The sequence below is a fragment of the Arachis ipaensis genome, chromosome B7 (genome assembly GCF_059453495.1).
Source record: "Arachis ipaensis isolate K30076 ecotype BB chromosome B7, ASM5945349v1, whole genome shotgun sequence".
NCBI lineage: Eukaryota > Viridiplantae > Streptophyta > Magnoliopsida > Fabales > Fabaceae > Arachis > Arachis ipaensis.
The window spans coordinates 119,370,170-119,384,140 of NC_142442.1; the positions used below are offsets into that span (position 1 = coordinate 119,370,170).

The 13,971-nt window shown below is 36.9% G+C and overlaps 2 protein-coding genes across 2 annotated transcripts; both read right to left on the minus strand.

The window, feature by feature from the left end:
• Window positions 1-2,191: 2,191 nt before the first annotated feature.
• LOC148553897 (uncharacterized) lies at window positions 2,192-2,977 on the minus strand. The gene has a single exon (XM_088492979.1). The coding sequence runs from the start codon at window positions 2,975-2,977 to the stop codon at window positions 2,192-2,194; it is 786 nt and encodes a 261-aa protein (XP_088349105.1).
• Window positions 2,978-9,488: 6,511 nt separating this feature from the next.
• Window positions 9,489-10,274, minus strand: LOC148553898 (uncharacterized). Its single transcript, XM_088492823.1, has one exon. The coding sequence runs from the start codon at window positions 10,272-10,274 to the stop codon at window positions 9,489-9,491; it is 786 nt and encodes a 261-aa protein (XP_088348949.1).
• Window positions 10,275-13,971: the final 3,697 nt, after the last annotated feature.

Genomic DNA, 13,971 nt, shown 5'->3' on the forward strand with positions numbered 1-13,971 from the left:
CCGCTCAACCCAGAGCCAGTGGAACAACCACTACTGCGGCTACTACCCAGGCGGGTGTTTAACAGCTCAACCTGGAGCGAGTGGAATCACCACTACTACCGCTACTACCCAGGCGTCACAGTCTCTGACCTGGAGCAAGTGGGACGAACCACAACCCTTGCTACTACCCAGGTATCTCAAACATATATTCATTCAATTCCAGCCATGGATCAACATCCATCTCAGCCATCCGGCTTAAATTCATAATTCATAGTCAGCCATACGGCTCATAACTCATTCGGCAATCAGCCATAAATCAATATCATACACAGCCATTCCGGCTCACGGTTCAATCCAAAACCAGTCAATATTCATAATCATATACAGCCATTCCGGCCCATAACAAAACAGCACTTCCACCGTTCAACATCATTAAATTCATAAAACTGGCATTTAAGCCATAAATCACTTTTCTCAAGCCATTTCACTTTGAAATCAAATTTCAACTCTTTACAGCCTTGGCTTTAAAGATCTCATTTTCTCAAATCATCTCAGGCTCATAAGCCACTTTTACTCAGAGTAAGTTCCCTTTTTAAAACAAAGCCGCTCTCGGCATCCTCTTTCCAAGACTTCCAAAACCATGGAAAGTTAAAGATTCAATTTGGGAACAATCAAAATCGCCCATTCCACAATGGGATTTTATAACAAAGTTTCTCGGCAGAGTCCCAAGTCTTTAGGGAAGGTCATCTTACATCAATTCTTTAAAATTCATTGAAACTCTTAAAATCATAGATTCTCGGTTCAAGTAAATAAAACTGAATTTATTATGAAACTGAACCATACAAAATCACAAGTTTCAACCCGGTCCAAAAATCAACTCATTTGAAACGGAACCAGTTCATTTGAATCAAACCGCTTTCAGATTTCTTTTTGGAACCCATTTTTCCAACTCTTTTAAAATGCCTCAAACTTGATTACTCAATCAAAAATCTAGGTTCCTTTAAAAATCACTAAAAACTCCTTTTTATATTGAAATCAATATTATAGCATCATTCTTTCCTTCAGTGATTCAAACGGTAAACATAGTTCAGTTCTAAATAAACCGAACTCAACGTATAAGGTTCATCAAATAAATTAAGCTGGAAAACATAATTATCCTCTTAATAAATCAAATAATACAATTTCTCAAATCCAAATCTTTTAAATAACCTTTCAAACAAGACTTAGATTTTATAGAAATTTCGGCAGCACCTCCCCTAAAACTTGAACTTTTGCCACCCGGTTCGGGTCCCAACTAAACCATTTTCTCATTCCTTTTCAACAGCTCAAACCAGAAATCAATTCAACAGCAAGCTAAATCCAACAGTTGCCTCAGTGGCATATCTCAAGAAAACCATTTCAAAATCAACTCAATATCAACCGATTTAACTCATTTCCAAATCTTTAAAGAATCGGTTCACTAACAAATCATTTATCAAAACCAAATCAATTAAAGCAACCCAGGCTGAATTTCAAGAGTATTCTATCTTTCACATCATCAAAATAATCGACTCAATTCAAACCAATCCTCAACGGATTAAACTCATTTCAAATCTTTAAAGAATTAACTTCAAATATTACATTTCACAAGCCACATAACAATTCAGCCAAACCAACATCCATAGTCATTTGAGTCAATCAAATAATACATAAGGCAGATACAATCACCAAATACACCATATCTCACATCAGTATCCATATGTAATAATTCCAATAATAAACTGTAGTTTTCGGAAAGCGCCCCTACCTCAAAACGCAAAACCATAGCCCAAACGCGTCACAGAATACTTTCCGCCTCGACCCGAAATCAACAATCAAAATCCCGGCAGCCAAAACCTCGGTTCCAAGCCACTTTCGCAACAATCTCAACAACTCTAATCGCAACATACAACAACCGAAACTCAATCGTATAGCAATTAACGCCGCAAAACGTCCGTGTTTGATAATAAAACAGCGATTAAAGGACTCTTCCAAACAAAACGCTTACCGAACTCGAGGGAACCAAGTAGCGGCTGCACCAATGGTGGATTCCGGCAACACCAACTTCACAGCCGGTGACCAGAACGACGGCAACTCGCGGTAAACTCCTGACACAACCAGCCTTAGCAACAACTCTCATGGCCCATGGAGAAATTAACAGGTAAAGAAGCTGAAGCAGGGTTAGAGCTTACCATCATAGAAGACTCAGCGGCTGTTTCCGGCAGCAGAGGTGGCGGCATCGAGGTTTTTCGGCGGCCAAAACAATAGCAACAGCACTAACCCAAAACAGAGCAGAATCTAAATGAGTGGCAAAACCCCAGGACAGTTCCGGTGACACAACAGTAGCATACGGCGAGCCCAGCAGCTTCGGTGATGGATCTTCGGTGATGGTGGAGGAAGGGCGGTGACCTTTCACAGCGGCGAGCCCAGCCTCGCGGCGGCGACGGCAACCCCGTGGCGGCTCCTTTTTTTGCGCACCCTCTCTCTCTGTGCGTGTGGTCAGCAGGGGTGGTAGGGACAGGTTCGACGGCAGAAACCCGACGAGACCAGCGGCGATGTGCCTCCTCCAGGCTTGCGAGCTCGACGGCGGCGATGTAGGGAGGGCAAAGGCAGCGACGCGGCGTGGACGCGGTGGCGACGAAGGCACGGCGGCCCCCGAGCCCGTGACAGCCATCACTCGCGGACCAACCCTCTCCTCGGTTCCGTTCTCCCTGGCGACGGCGCCGATGGTGCGGGGCTGAACTGGAGCGCGATCGGCGGCTCGTGGTGAGTTGCAGTGGACGATGGCGGCGTGGGTGAAGCCCCCTCTCTTTCCCTCAGCTCTCTCAAAAGTTCTGCTCCCCTGTTTTGTGTGTGTGCTTTTCGTTTTTGGGGGGAGAAAGGGACTTGCGGCTGCTGCTGCAGCTTCTGATGGGAAACGGTAACGGGTTAGGGTTTTTAGGGTTAGGGTTTCATTTTCAAAAATTAGGGTTATGGGCATCTTAGTAATTTCACTTAAAATTGGGGATAATATGGTAATTGAAACCCAAATTAAATCCAACACTAGATGTATATAGAAAATACTATTTGCTCATCAATTTTTACAAATTACTTTCAATAAAATGCCCAAATCTAAAAATTAGAAATAATATACTTAATTTCTTCATTTTCCAAAATAGCAGTAATAATATTTAAAATATTACTTATTTAATCTAAATCATATAAAATACTTATTATTTCATAACTATCAACCTTATACTTTAAATATAGAAAATAATCCAATAATTATAAAATTGGATAATAATCATAACTTATCTCAAGTTCAATAAATCAAAACTTGCCTTAATTATCCTTAATAAAATAATCTCTGAAATTAAGGTTATAAATAACTATATGATTTGAGACTTGATCATAATAAGACTTTTCAAAAGTTCTGGGTCTTACATCCTACCCACCTTATAAAAATTTTCGCCCTCGAAAATTGATACAAAATGAAAGAAATTCTATAACAGTTCACCCTTGAACAGATTTAAGGAAGAAACAAAATATCTCAAAATATAATCATATATACAATTTTCAATACTTTGATTGTCATAAGCATAAGGACGTAAAGGTAGGAGTGTGATTGCAGAGCAAACGTTACAAGGTAGGCTCAATGCAAAAGATAACGTGGGTCAATCATGTGATAGAAGGGCAAAGCATCAAAGGCTATAAAATAGGATGGGGTTAAAACGACGTGCTCAACATCCGCACTCTAATCTCACATCAACCTCAAAGCTTCAACTTTCCAACACCATCAAGCACTTTACAATCCCCATACTCGATCACAAGCCTGACAACCGCAAACCCGTTCGCAGGAACAAAACGCCCACAACTCATACGTTGCACACCTACCGCTTCAACTTCCGTATACACATCACGTCTTAAAGAACTAATGTATCGCGTTACTACGTCTACAAGTCGCACGTGATATCAAAACAATTCTCGAGTCTACTCAGAAGGATACAAGATTTAGGAATGAGAGATAAATGTCAACAATAATACTCATAGATTTGAGAGAGGGTATCCAATTTCCAAATAAACAAGGATACTCAAGCAAAGAAGTTTGCTAGAAATAAACCAATTGACCACTCCAAAGATAACCCTTGGATCCAAGAAATTCAATAGGACTAATAAGAAGAGAACCAGCGCCTTAGTTCGAAACAAATTCAAATTGAGTCGAAGAAGTAGGAGATTTACAGAAAGGAATATCTCAAACCCAAGACAAAGCTCACAAAACTCAAGAGCATAATTAAAATACTTTCGAATACATTGTTCTTAAAAGAATCGAAAACTTGTAAAAATATCACTTCGCAGTCTGAAAGAGAAGTTAAACAACAAACATCCTTCAAGAGAGTAACAAAAGCATAAACGTGACTTTACTTCAATACAATTTCATGTTGAAGTAGATTTTGTAGAGTTCCCAAAAACAAGATGCACACAACTTTGGCTAAGAGCTAAAATATTTCCTCAAATATTTTAGAAAGATAATTAGATGCACAACTTAACCAAAAGCAGTTCATAAAAACTCGGAAGTAATCAAATGCTTGTTCAAAATTCTCAAAATTTCATATTCAAACAAGCGTGTATAACATTTATAGCAAGTACAAAAGAGGAAGTTAAACTCTTTTTAGAAAAGAAACTCCGAGATAAAAATTTGCTCACAATTTGGTAAAGGAAATAAGTGGTGCGTTACAAACAAACCGGTTTCCACTAAACAAGGAAACTTTCCAAAACCTCATTTAAAACAGCGTATGCCAACTTTAGATTAACTTCGTCAAAATTTGAACAATGGTTTCAATCTCAATCAAGCAACAGAAAATAAATTCTGTTTAATATTTCTTCAAAGAGAAATCAAAATTCCTTTAAAAGGTTCAGAACAAGACTCCAAAAGTGTTCTTGAAATCACCATCACAGAAGAACATCCAAGAAGATTAAAATGTACTTAAAAGGAGTCAAGCCATAAAAGAAAGAATCTTAAATCAAAATAGTTAAAACAAGATCCACTAGGCTTGAGACATCAAACCAACTTTCAATTGATTCGAAAGAACACAAAAATCATAGAAAAGGACAACGCAATCATTAGTAACTTCTCAAGGATAAATCTTTGACTAAAAACTCTTGTAAAGACAATGAGAGGATAAACGATGCACTATTTTGAAACAAATCAAACTAACTCGCATAAGAATGAGATTCACAAGATTGGAAAAACCAGGATCAATGGTAACGTTCACGAGGTGTAAAAGGGCAGTTAAAAACAAAGCCAATCACGGCACCTATGGAGATGGAAGGCTTAAGAGAAACTTTAGTCCCTTCATAAGAAGAAAGCTATGAGTTCAACATTTTCAAAGAACAACAATGGCATAAACCATGTAGTATGCTAAACCACTCTCAATTCATAATAAGTTAAGTAAAGCTTACCAAACGAAACTCAATCGGGATAAAAATGAAAAATCTTTCCTTTCCAAAATTTTGAAAAATATCCAAATACATAATCAAATGAAGATGTCCATTGGAACTATAGTAAAGTTACTAGAAAGTCAACTTGTATTTTAAGTAGGTGCAGTTCTATAAACCAGTAAAAGCACGGGCGAGGTATGAGAAATAAATAGTTGTTAAACTGTGTAAGAAATCTTCAAAGTTTCACATATAGATAAGTATATATCTATTCCACAGCAATTTTCACAAAAATCTCAAAACTGGCTATAATCACTCTCAAAGAAGAGAAAAACTGAATCAATAATTTCTCAAAGAATGGACTCGGAACAAAGACTTAAAGAGCACAACGCATCAAGACAGTTCAAAAGTATATCAAAGAATACGTGAATCAAGAAGAACTCAAATAGAGAAAGATAGATGCAACAAGGATCTTAAACCAGCATATGCACTTAAGGTCAAACAAGAATGCATATGGATAGAGGAATAGAGTTGAAAAAAATCAAACTACTTTTCAAAAAGGACTAGCAAACAAGAACTTCAAGTTAGGATATAAAAGAACAGGTCAACTCGAACAAAATTCAAGACACACAACTGAATAGCCTCGAGAAATAATTTCTAACGTTCCCAAAATCCGCGATTCGCTTTACTCAAAACTCGTATAACATCTATGATAACCCATCAGTGCTTTCATATACATAATTCACTAGTATTAAGCCGACCAAACTTAATATTAGAAATTATGCAACGCAAGACTAACAGCGTTAATCGATAGACTGTCATGTGCATAAAGCTCTAATTCTCGTCTTTCGACAAGACCTAATACATGACAAACACTCAGAGTATGCAATTGAAGCATAGTCAGTCCATTCTTCAGGCTCTACAGGAAGAACTGCTCTGATACCATAATGTAACACCCTAACTACCAAAGCTCACGCTTCCGGCTGCGCGACTCTGATAGCTCGGATATTACGACGACACTTATGCTATTTAATACTAAAATATGAGCCTGTTTAAAACTTTAAACCGCAATACCGCTTCCAGAAATACTTTCATCCGATAACATACATCCATAAATACCATACATCTTACAAAAGCTCATAAAGAGTACATCCATATATATATATACAAATATATATATATAAATAATATTACAAACATAAACCAATACAATCCCTATCCCTCTTACAGATTATATCAAGATAAAGGCGAGGGTACAATAAACCATAACTAAAACAAATTAGAGCATCACAACAACAATTAAATAAGCTCTTCGTAACTTCTGCGCCCATATCCTGAAAGGGGAAAAATGTAGGGGGGTGAGAACATCATCCTCGAAAGGGTTCTCAGTAGAGGGTTTTTGGGAATTACTGTAATAGGATACATGAAGATAAACCGTACCAGTGACTAATAACCGTCTTATGCCTCTTTTCAAAAACAATGGTTTACAATAAAAATAAAGTCGGAAATCTTTTCTGAAAGGTTTATCTATACTGAACCAAAATAGCCTCCCATATTTTGTTCCAAACCAGAAACACAAAACCGAAATCAACCATCAGTTCATCTCATTCCAACCACGGCCCTAGGCCCAAACAATCCAACCAACAACCAATCACCACAATCCAACAGAGTCCCAGATGCAAACACAGATAGGAAGTTCAAGCACAAACAAACAATTATTACAAGTAGAACAGTTAGCAATTAATCACATAGGCAAACCAAGTATAATATGCACACCCAACCAATGTCACACAAATGCATATGATGCATGCCTGTCCCTAGTGGCTGATGATATCATCTGTCGGTTATATAGCCAACCCGACACGTCCTGGTAGCTAACCATGGACAGAAACACCCCTCGCGGAGCAAGTAGGTTTGAGCTACAACCCCATTGCTACTACCCGCTCAACCCAGAGCCAGTGGAACAACCACTACTGTGGCTACTACCCAGGCGGGTGTTTAACAGCTCAACCTGGAGCGAGTGGAATCACCACTACTACCGCTACTACCCAGGCGTCACAGTCTTTGACCTGGAGCAAGTGGGACGAACCACAACCCTTGCTACTACCCAGGTATCTCAAACATATATTCATTCAATTTCAGCCATGGATCAACATCCATCTCAGCCATCCGGCTTAAATTCATAATTCATAGTCAGCCATACGGCTCATAACTCATTCGGCAATCAGCCATAAATCAATATCATACACAGCCATTCCGGCCCATAACAAAACAACACTTCCACCGTTCAACATCATTAAATTTATAAAACTGGCATTTAAGCCATAAATCACTTTTCTCAAGCCATTTCACTTTGAAATCAAATTTCAACTCTTTACAGCCTTGGCTTTAAAGATCTCATTTTCTCAAATCATCTCAGGCTCATAAGCCACTTTTACTCAGAGTAAGTTCCCTTTTTAAAACAAAGCCGCTCTCGGCATCCTCTTTCCAAGACTTCCAAAACCATGGAAAGTTAAAGATTCAATTTGGGAACAATCAAAATCGCCCATTCCACAATGGGATTTTATAACAAAGTTTCTCGGCAGAGTCCCAAGTCTTTAGGGAAGGTCATCTTACATCAATTCTTTAAAATTCATTGAAACTCTTAAAATCATAGATTCTCGGTTCAAGTAAATAAAACTGAATTTATTATGAAACTGAACCATACAAAATCACAAGTTCCAACCCGGTCCAAAAATCAACTCATTTGAAACGGAACCAGTTTATTTGAATCAAACCGCTTTCAGATTTCTTTTTGGAACCCATTTTTCCAACTCTTTTAAAATGCCTCAAACTTGATTACTCAATCAAAAATCTAGGTTCCTTTAAAAATCACTAAAAACTCCTTTTTATATTGAAATCAATATTATAGCATCATTCTTTCCTTCAGTGATTCAAACGGTAAACATAGTTCAGTTCTAAATAAACCGAACTCAACGTATAAGGTTCATCAAATAAATTAAGCTGGAAAGCATAATTACCCTCTTAATAAATCAAATAATACAATTTCTCAAATCCAAATCTTTTAAATAACCTTTCAAACAAGACTTAGATTTTATAGAAATTTCGGCAGCACCTCCCCTAAAACTTGGACTTTTGCCACCCGGTTCGGGTCCCAACTAAACCGTTTTCTCATTCCTTTTCAACAGCTCAAACCAGAAATCAATTCAACAGCAAGCTAAATCCAACAGTTGCCTCAGTGGCATATCTCAAGAAAACCATTTCAAAATCAACTCAATATCAACCGATTTAACTCATTTCCAAATCTTTAAAGAATCGGTTCACTAACAAATCATTTATCAAAACCAAATCAATTAAAGCAACCCAGGCTGAATTTCAAGAGTATTCTATCTTTCACATCATCAAAATAATCGACTCGATTCAAACCAATCCTCAACGGATTAAACTCATTTCAAATCTTTAAAGAATTAACTTCAAATATTACATTTCACAAGCCACATAACAATTCAGCCAAACCAACATCCATAGTCATTTGAGTCAATCAAATAATACATAAGGCAGATACAATCACCAAATACACCATATCTCACATCAGTATCCATATGTAATAATTCCAATAATAAACTGTAGTTTTCGGAAAGCGCCCCTACCTCAAAACGCAAAACCATAGCCCAAACGCGTCACAGAATACTTTCCGCCTCGACCCGAAATCAACAATCAAAATCCCGGCAGCCAAAACCTCGGTTCCAAGCCACTTTCGCAACAATCTCAACAACTCTAATCGCAACATACAACAACCAAAACTCAATCGTATAGTAATTAACGCCGCAAAACGTCCGTGTATGATAATAAAACAGCGATTAAAGGACTCTTCCAAACAAAACGCTTACCGAACTCGAGGGAACCAAGTAGCGGCTGCACCAATGGTGGATTCCGGCAACACCAACTTCACAGCCGGTGACCAGAACGACAGCAACTCGCGGTAAACTCCTGACACAACCAGCCTTAGCAACAACTCTCATGGCCCATGGAGAAATTAACAGGTAAAGAAGCTGAAGCAGGGTTAGAGCTTACCATCATAGAAGACTCAGCTGCTGTTTCCGACCGCAGAGGTGGCGGCATCGAGGTTTTTCGGCAGCCAAAACAATAGCAACAGCACTAACCCAAAACAGAGCAGAATCTAAATGAGTGGCAAAACCCCAGGACAGTTCCGGCGACACAACAGTAGCATACGGCGAGCCCAGCAGCTTCGGTGATGGATCTTCGGTGATGGTGGAGGAAGGGCGGTGACCTTTCACAGCGGCGAGCCCAGCCTCGCGGCGGCGACGGCAACCCCGCGGCGGCTCCTTTTTTTGCGCACCCTCTTTCTCTGTGCGTGTGGTCAGCAGGGGTGGTAGGGACGGGTTCGACGGCAGAAACCCGACGAGACCAGCGGCGATGTGCCTCCTCCAGGCTCGCGAGCTCGACGGCGGCGATGTAGGGAGGGCGAAGGCAGCGACGCGGCGTGGGCGCGGTGGCGACGAAGGCACGGCGGCCCCCAAGCCCGCGACAGCCATCACTCGCGGACCAACCCTCTCCTCGGTTCCGCTCTCCCTGGCGACGGCGCCGATGGTGTGGGGCTGAACTGGAGCGCGATCGGCGGCTCGTGGTGAGTTGCAGTGGACGATGGCGGCGTGGGTGAAGCCCCCTCTCTTTCCCTCAGCTCTCTCAAAAGTTCTGCTCCCCTGTTTTGTGTGTGTGCTTTTCGTTTTTGGGGGGAGAAAGGGACTTGCGGCTGCTGCTGCAGCTTCTGATGGGAAACGGTAACGGGTTAGGGTTTTTAGGGTTAGGGTTTCATTTTCAAAAATTAGGGTTATGGGCATCTTAGTAATTTCACTTAAAATTGGGGATAATATGGTAATTGAAACCCAAATTAAATCCAACACTAGATGTATATAGAAAATACTATTTGCTCATCAATTTTTACAAATTACTTTCAATAAAATACCCAAATCTAAAAATTAGAAATAATATACTTAATTTCTTCATTTTCCAAAATAGCAGTAATAATATTTAAAATATTACTTATTTAATCTAAATCATATAAAATACTTATTATTTCATAACTATCAACCTTATACTTTAAATATAGAAAATAATCCAATAATTATAAAATTGGATAATAATCATAACTTATCTCAAGTTCATTAAATCAAAACTTGCCTTAATTATCCTTAATAAAATAATTTCTGAAATTAAGGTTATAAATAACTATATGATTTGAGACTTGATCATAATAAGACTTTTCAAAAATTCTGGGTCTTACATATAAAGTTAAATTATGTCTTAGTATTTTATTTGGCTTAAAATAAATATAAATATAAAATAAAAATATTTATTAAAATATTTTTATTTATTAAAAAATATTATTAAAATTTTAATATATGTCTCTAAAAATTTCAGTTTATTTTATTTTATTTTTTAAAAATATTATAAAAATTAAAATTTTAAAATTTTAATTTAATATTTAATCATTAAACACCGTACAAAATCTCAATACGTGATTCTAATTTTAGTCTAGGCACTACCGTAAGGTTTTAGTACTAAGACAAATGCATGTGCGCCATCTGGAAAATGTTGATGATTATTTCCTTAACTCACCTAAGAAAAAAACATAAGCTATCCCCGTGTAAAGTAGTCTTTCCTACTCCTACTAAATGTGTAATGTTGTTAATAAGGCGGGTAAGCTGGTGCTTATTAAATCAGTGCTGAATAGTCTACCGATATATTATCTGAGCCTGTATCGGATGTCAAAGGCAGTTGCGGATAAGTTTATTGCGTTGCAAAGGAGATTTTTGTGGTGTAAGGAGATGGTAGTGATGGTATCCCGCTAGTCACGTGGGAGTTGGTCCAGGCACCAAAAAAGGCGGGGGGCTTGGGGATTGGAGATGCAATGCTTCGAAACACAGCGCTCTTATTTAAATGGTGGTGGCGGTTTTCAAAGGAGGATTGCCCCTTGTGGAAAAAGATTGTTTGCTCCTGCAACAACCTGAACGTTGGTGCAATGTTAGCTAATCAGCAGTTGCCGAAAAAAGGAGGACCTTAGAAAGACATCTGTCATTTGAATATTACAGAGCAAAGGCTAAAGGACAAAATACTTATTGGCTTGGTAAGGGAAGTAAGGAATAGAAGGAGCACCCTATTTTGGGAAGATAACTGGCTGCCAGGTGAGCCCCTAAAACTGACTTTTCCAAGACTCTTTTCTATTTCAAATCAGCAAGATTGTTTGATAGGGGATTGTGGATTTTGGGATGGGCTCGAGTGGATTTGGAATTTCCAGTGGAGAAGAGAGTTATTCCAATGGGAGCTAGAGCTTGTCAACCAGCTCCATGAGAGGCTAAGGATAGTGAAGTTGGCAAATGGCCAAGAGGATCAGCTAGTGTGAAAGTTTGATTGTAAAGGGGTATTCTCTACCAACTCTGTGGTGCAAATTCTACAATCGGAGAGTCTGTCAACTGAGATCACGAGCTACAGCTTTACAAGTTCGGTTTGAAGAGGAGTAGTACCTCTAAGAATTGAGTTTTTTGGATGGTTTGTACTTGTGGGTAGAGTTAATACCAAGGAGAGATTGAGTAGGTTAGGCGTTATTATGCTAACTGATAACATCTGTGTACTTTGTAATAAGGAGGTAGAATTGGTCAGGCATCTATTTCTTCTCTGTGAACTAACATGAAAAGTGTGGTGCAGTTGGTTGCGGTCCGTTGGTGAAGTGTGGGCCACACCTGGCACAATAAAGACACTGTTTGAGAGTTGGGCAGGCTGGCATAAGCAAAAAAGAGAGCAGAAGAGGTGGCTGGCTGGATTCTTTGCAGTGATTTGGAACATTTGGGTAGAACGTAATGCTAGGATCTTCAACAACACGGAAGCAGGTGTTGACTTGGTAATAAAGAGGACAATTTTGAGCTACAATGAATGAACCAATAGTGATCCTTTTGGTTGTTGATGGCACTGCTGGCATCGGCAGGGAAGTTATGTTTTTTCATTTAGTACTTATATTTTGGTTTGTTTGCTCCACTTTACAGTGTTGAGCTTTGTTTGTTCAAAAAAAAATGTGTAATGTTGTTAAGCAGCTTGTCCTGACAAGGACAACTAATTGTGGAGTAAACAAGCTAGTCACAATTTTATTTCACAAGATTGAGGTAGTGTCTATTTACATACTGGGTATCTTGTTAAACTTTTTTTTTTCTTTGAGCATTTTTTCAATATTTCTTTTCATTCTAGTAATAGAGAAAATTATTATTGGTAATTGATAACTAATAATATTATAATAAAATATTTTTTTAGTTTTAATTATTTTATTAGTTCTTATAATTTTATCAAATTTACAATTAAATTATTATATTTTTTAATTAAATTTCTATATTACTTTTAATTTTATAATTAGGTCATTGCTAGTATAAAAAAGTTAGAATTAACTGAATATTTTTTCGCAAATTAAAGATATTTATACTTAAAAATCTAATTAGATCTTTGACCGCATATATTTCGAAAGAAATATTCTATTAATTTTAATATTTTTTATATTAAAAATATTTAATTACAAAATTAAAATTAGTATAAAAACTATAGTTGTCAGAACCGAATCGATAATCGAACCGGTCAGATTACTGGACTATTAGATTATTGGTTCAACCGGTGGGTCACGGGTTGAACCGATTGACCCGATCCTACGTAAATAAAAAACAAAACATAGTTAAAAATTTAAAATTAAAATTTAAAATACATATTTTTACTAATACTTTAAAAATATCTAACTATTCTAAAACAATATGGAATAGAAACAATAAGTATTTTGTTAATTTTACTCTATCATAAATATTTTTATTTTGTTTTTATATTAAAATAACTATTATTTTCGAATTTGAATAATTTATTAATTAGTTTATATCTATTATACTATTATATACTACAAGTATTTATTGAAAAATAATATTAATAGTTATTATATAATTATGAAAAAAATAAGTGAGTTTATAATTATTGTTAAATAAAAATATAATTAATTTAAGAATGAGTGAGTTTATAATTAAAATTAAAATAAATTATTTACTGAAAGATATTTATATGTATTTTAATTTATATATATATATATATATATATATATATATATATATATATATAACAAGAAAGTTAGCATGGTGGTTGTGACAACCACTTCTTTCATTGGGGATGGGGTTTGAATCCCATCTCTTTCATTTTGAAGAAATTTTAAAATTGAAGCGATTCGGTCGAATCGGTCTTTACCGAGTTTGAGTAATTTTTATTAGTTCATTCCGAATTTAACCACTTTGCATCGATTTTTTATTTTATGCGGTCCAATTATTGGACCGGACCTGTATAGAGTCTAGTTCATTAGTTTTTTATTGAACTGGTCGGTCCAATTCGATTTTAATAACAATGATAAAAATTTAATTAAAAAAATAAAAATTTAATTAAAAATTTATAAAATTATAAAAACTATTAGAATAATTAAACTTATTTTTATTTATTTAATTTTGTTCCTAAAATATTTTAGATAGA

What these genes read in the sequence shown, in the direction of transcription:
- LOC148553897 (XM_088492979.1), bottom strand. Translation starts at nt 2,977, where the DNA reads ATGCCCATAACCCTAATTTTTGAAAATGAAACCCTAACCCTAAAAACC.
- LOC148553898 (XM_088492823.1), bottom strand. Translation starts at nt 10,274, where the DNA reads ATGCCCATAACCCTAATTTTTGAAAATGAAACCCTAACCCTAAAAACC.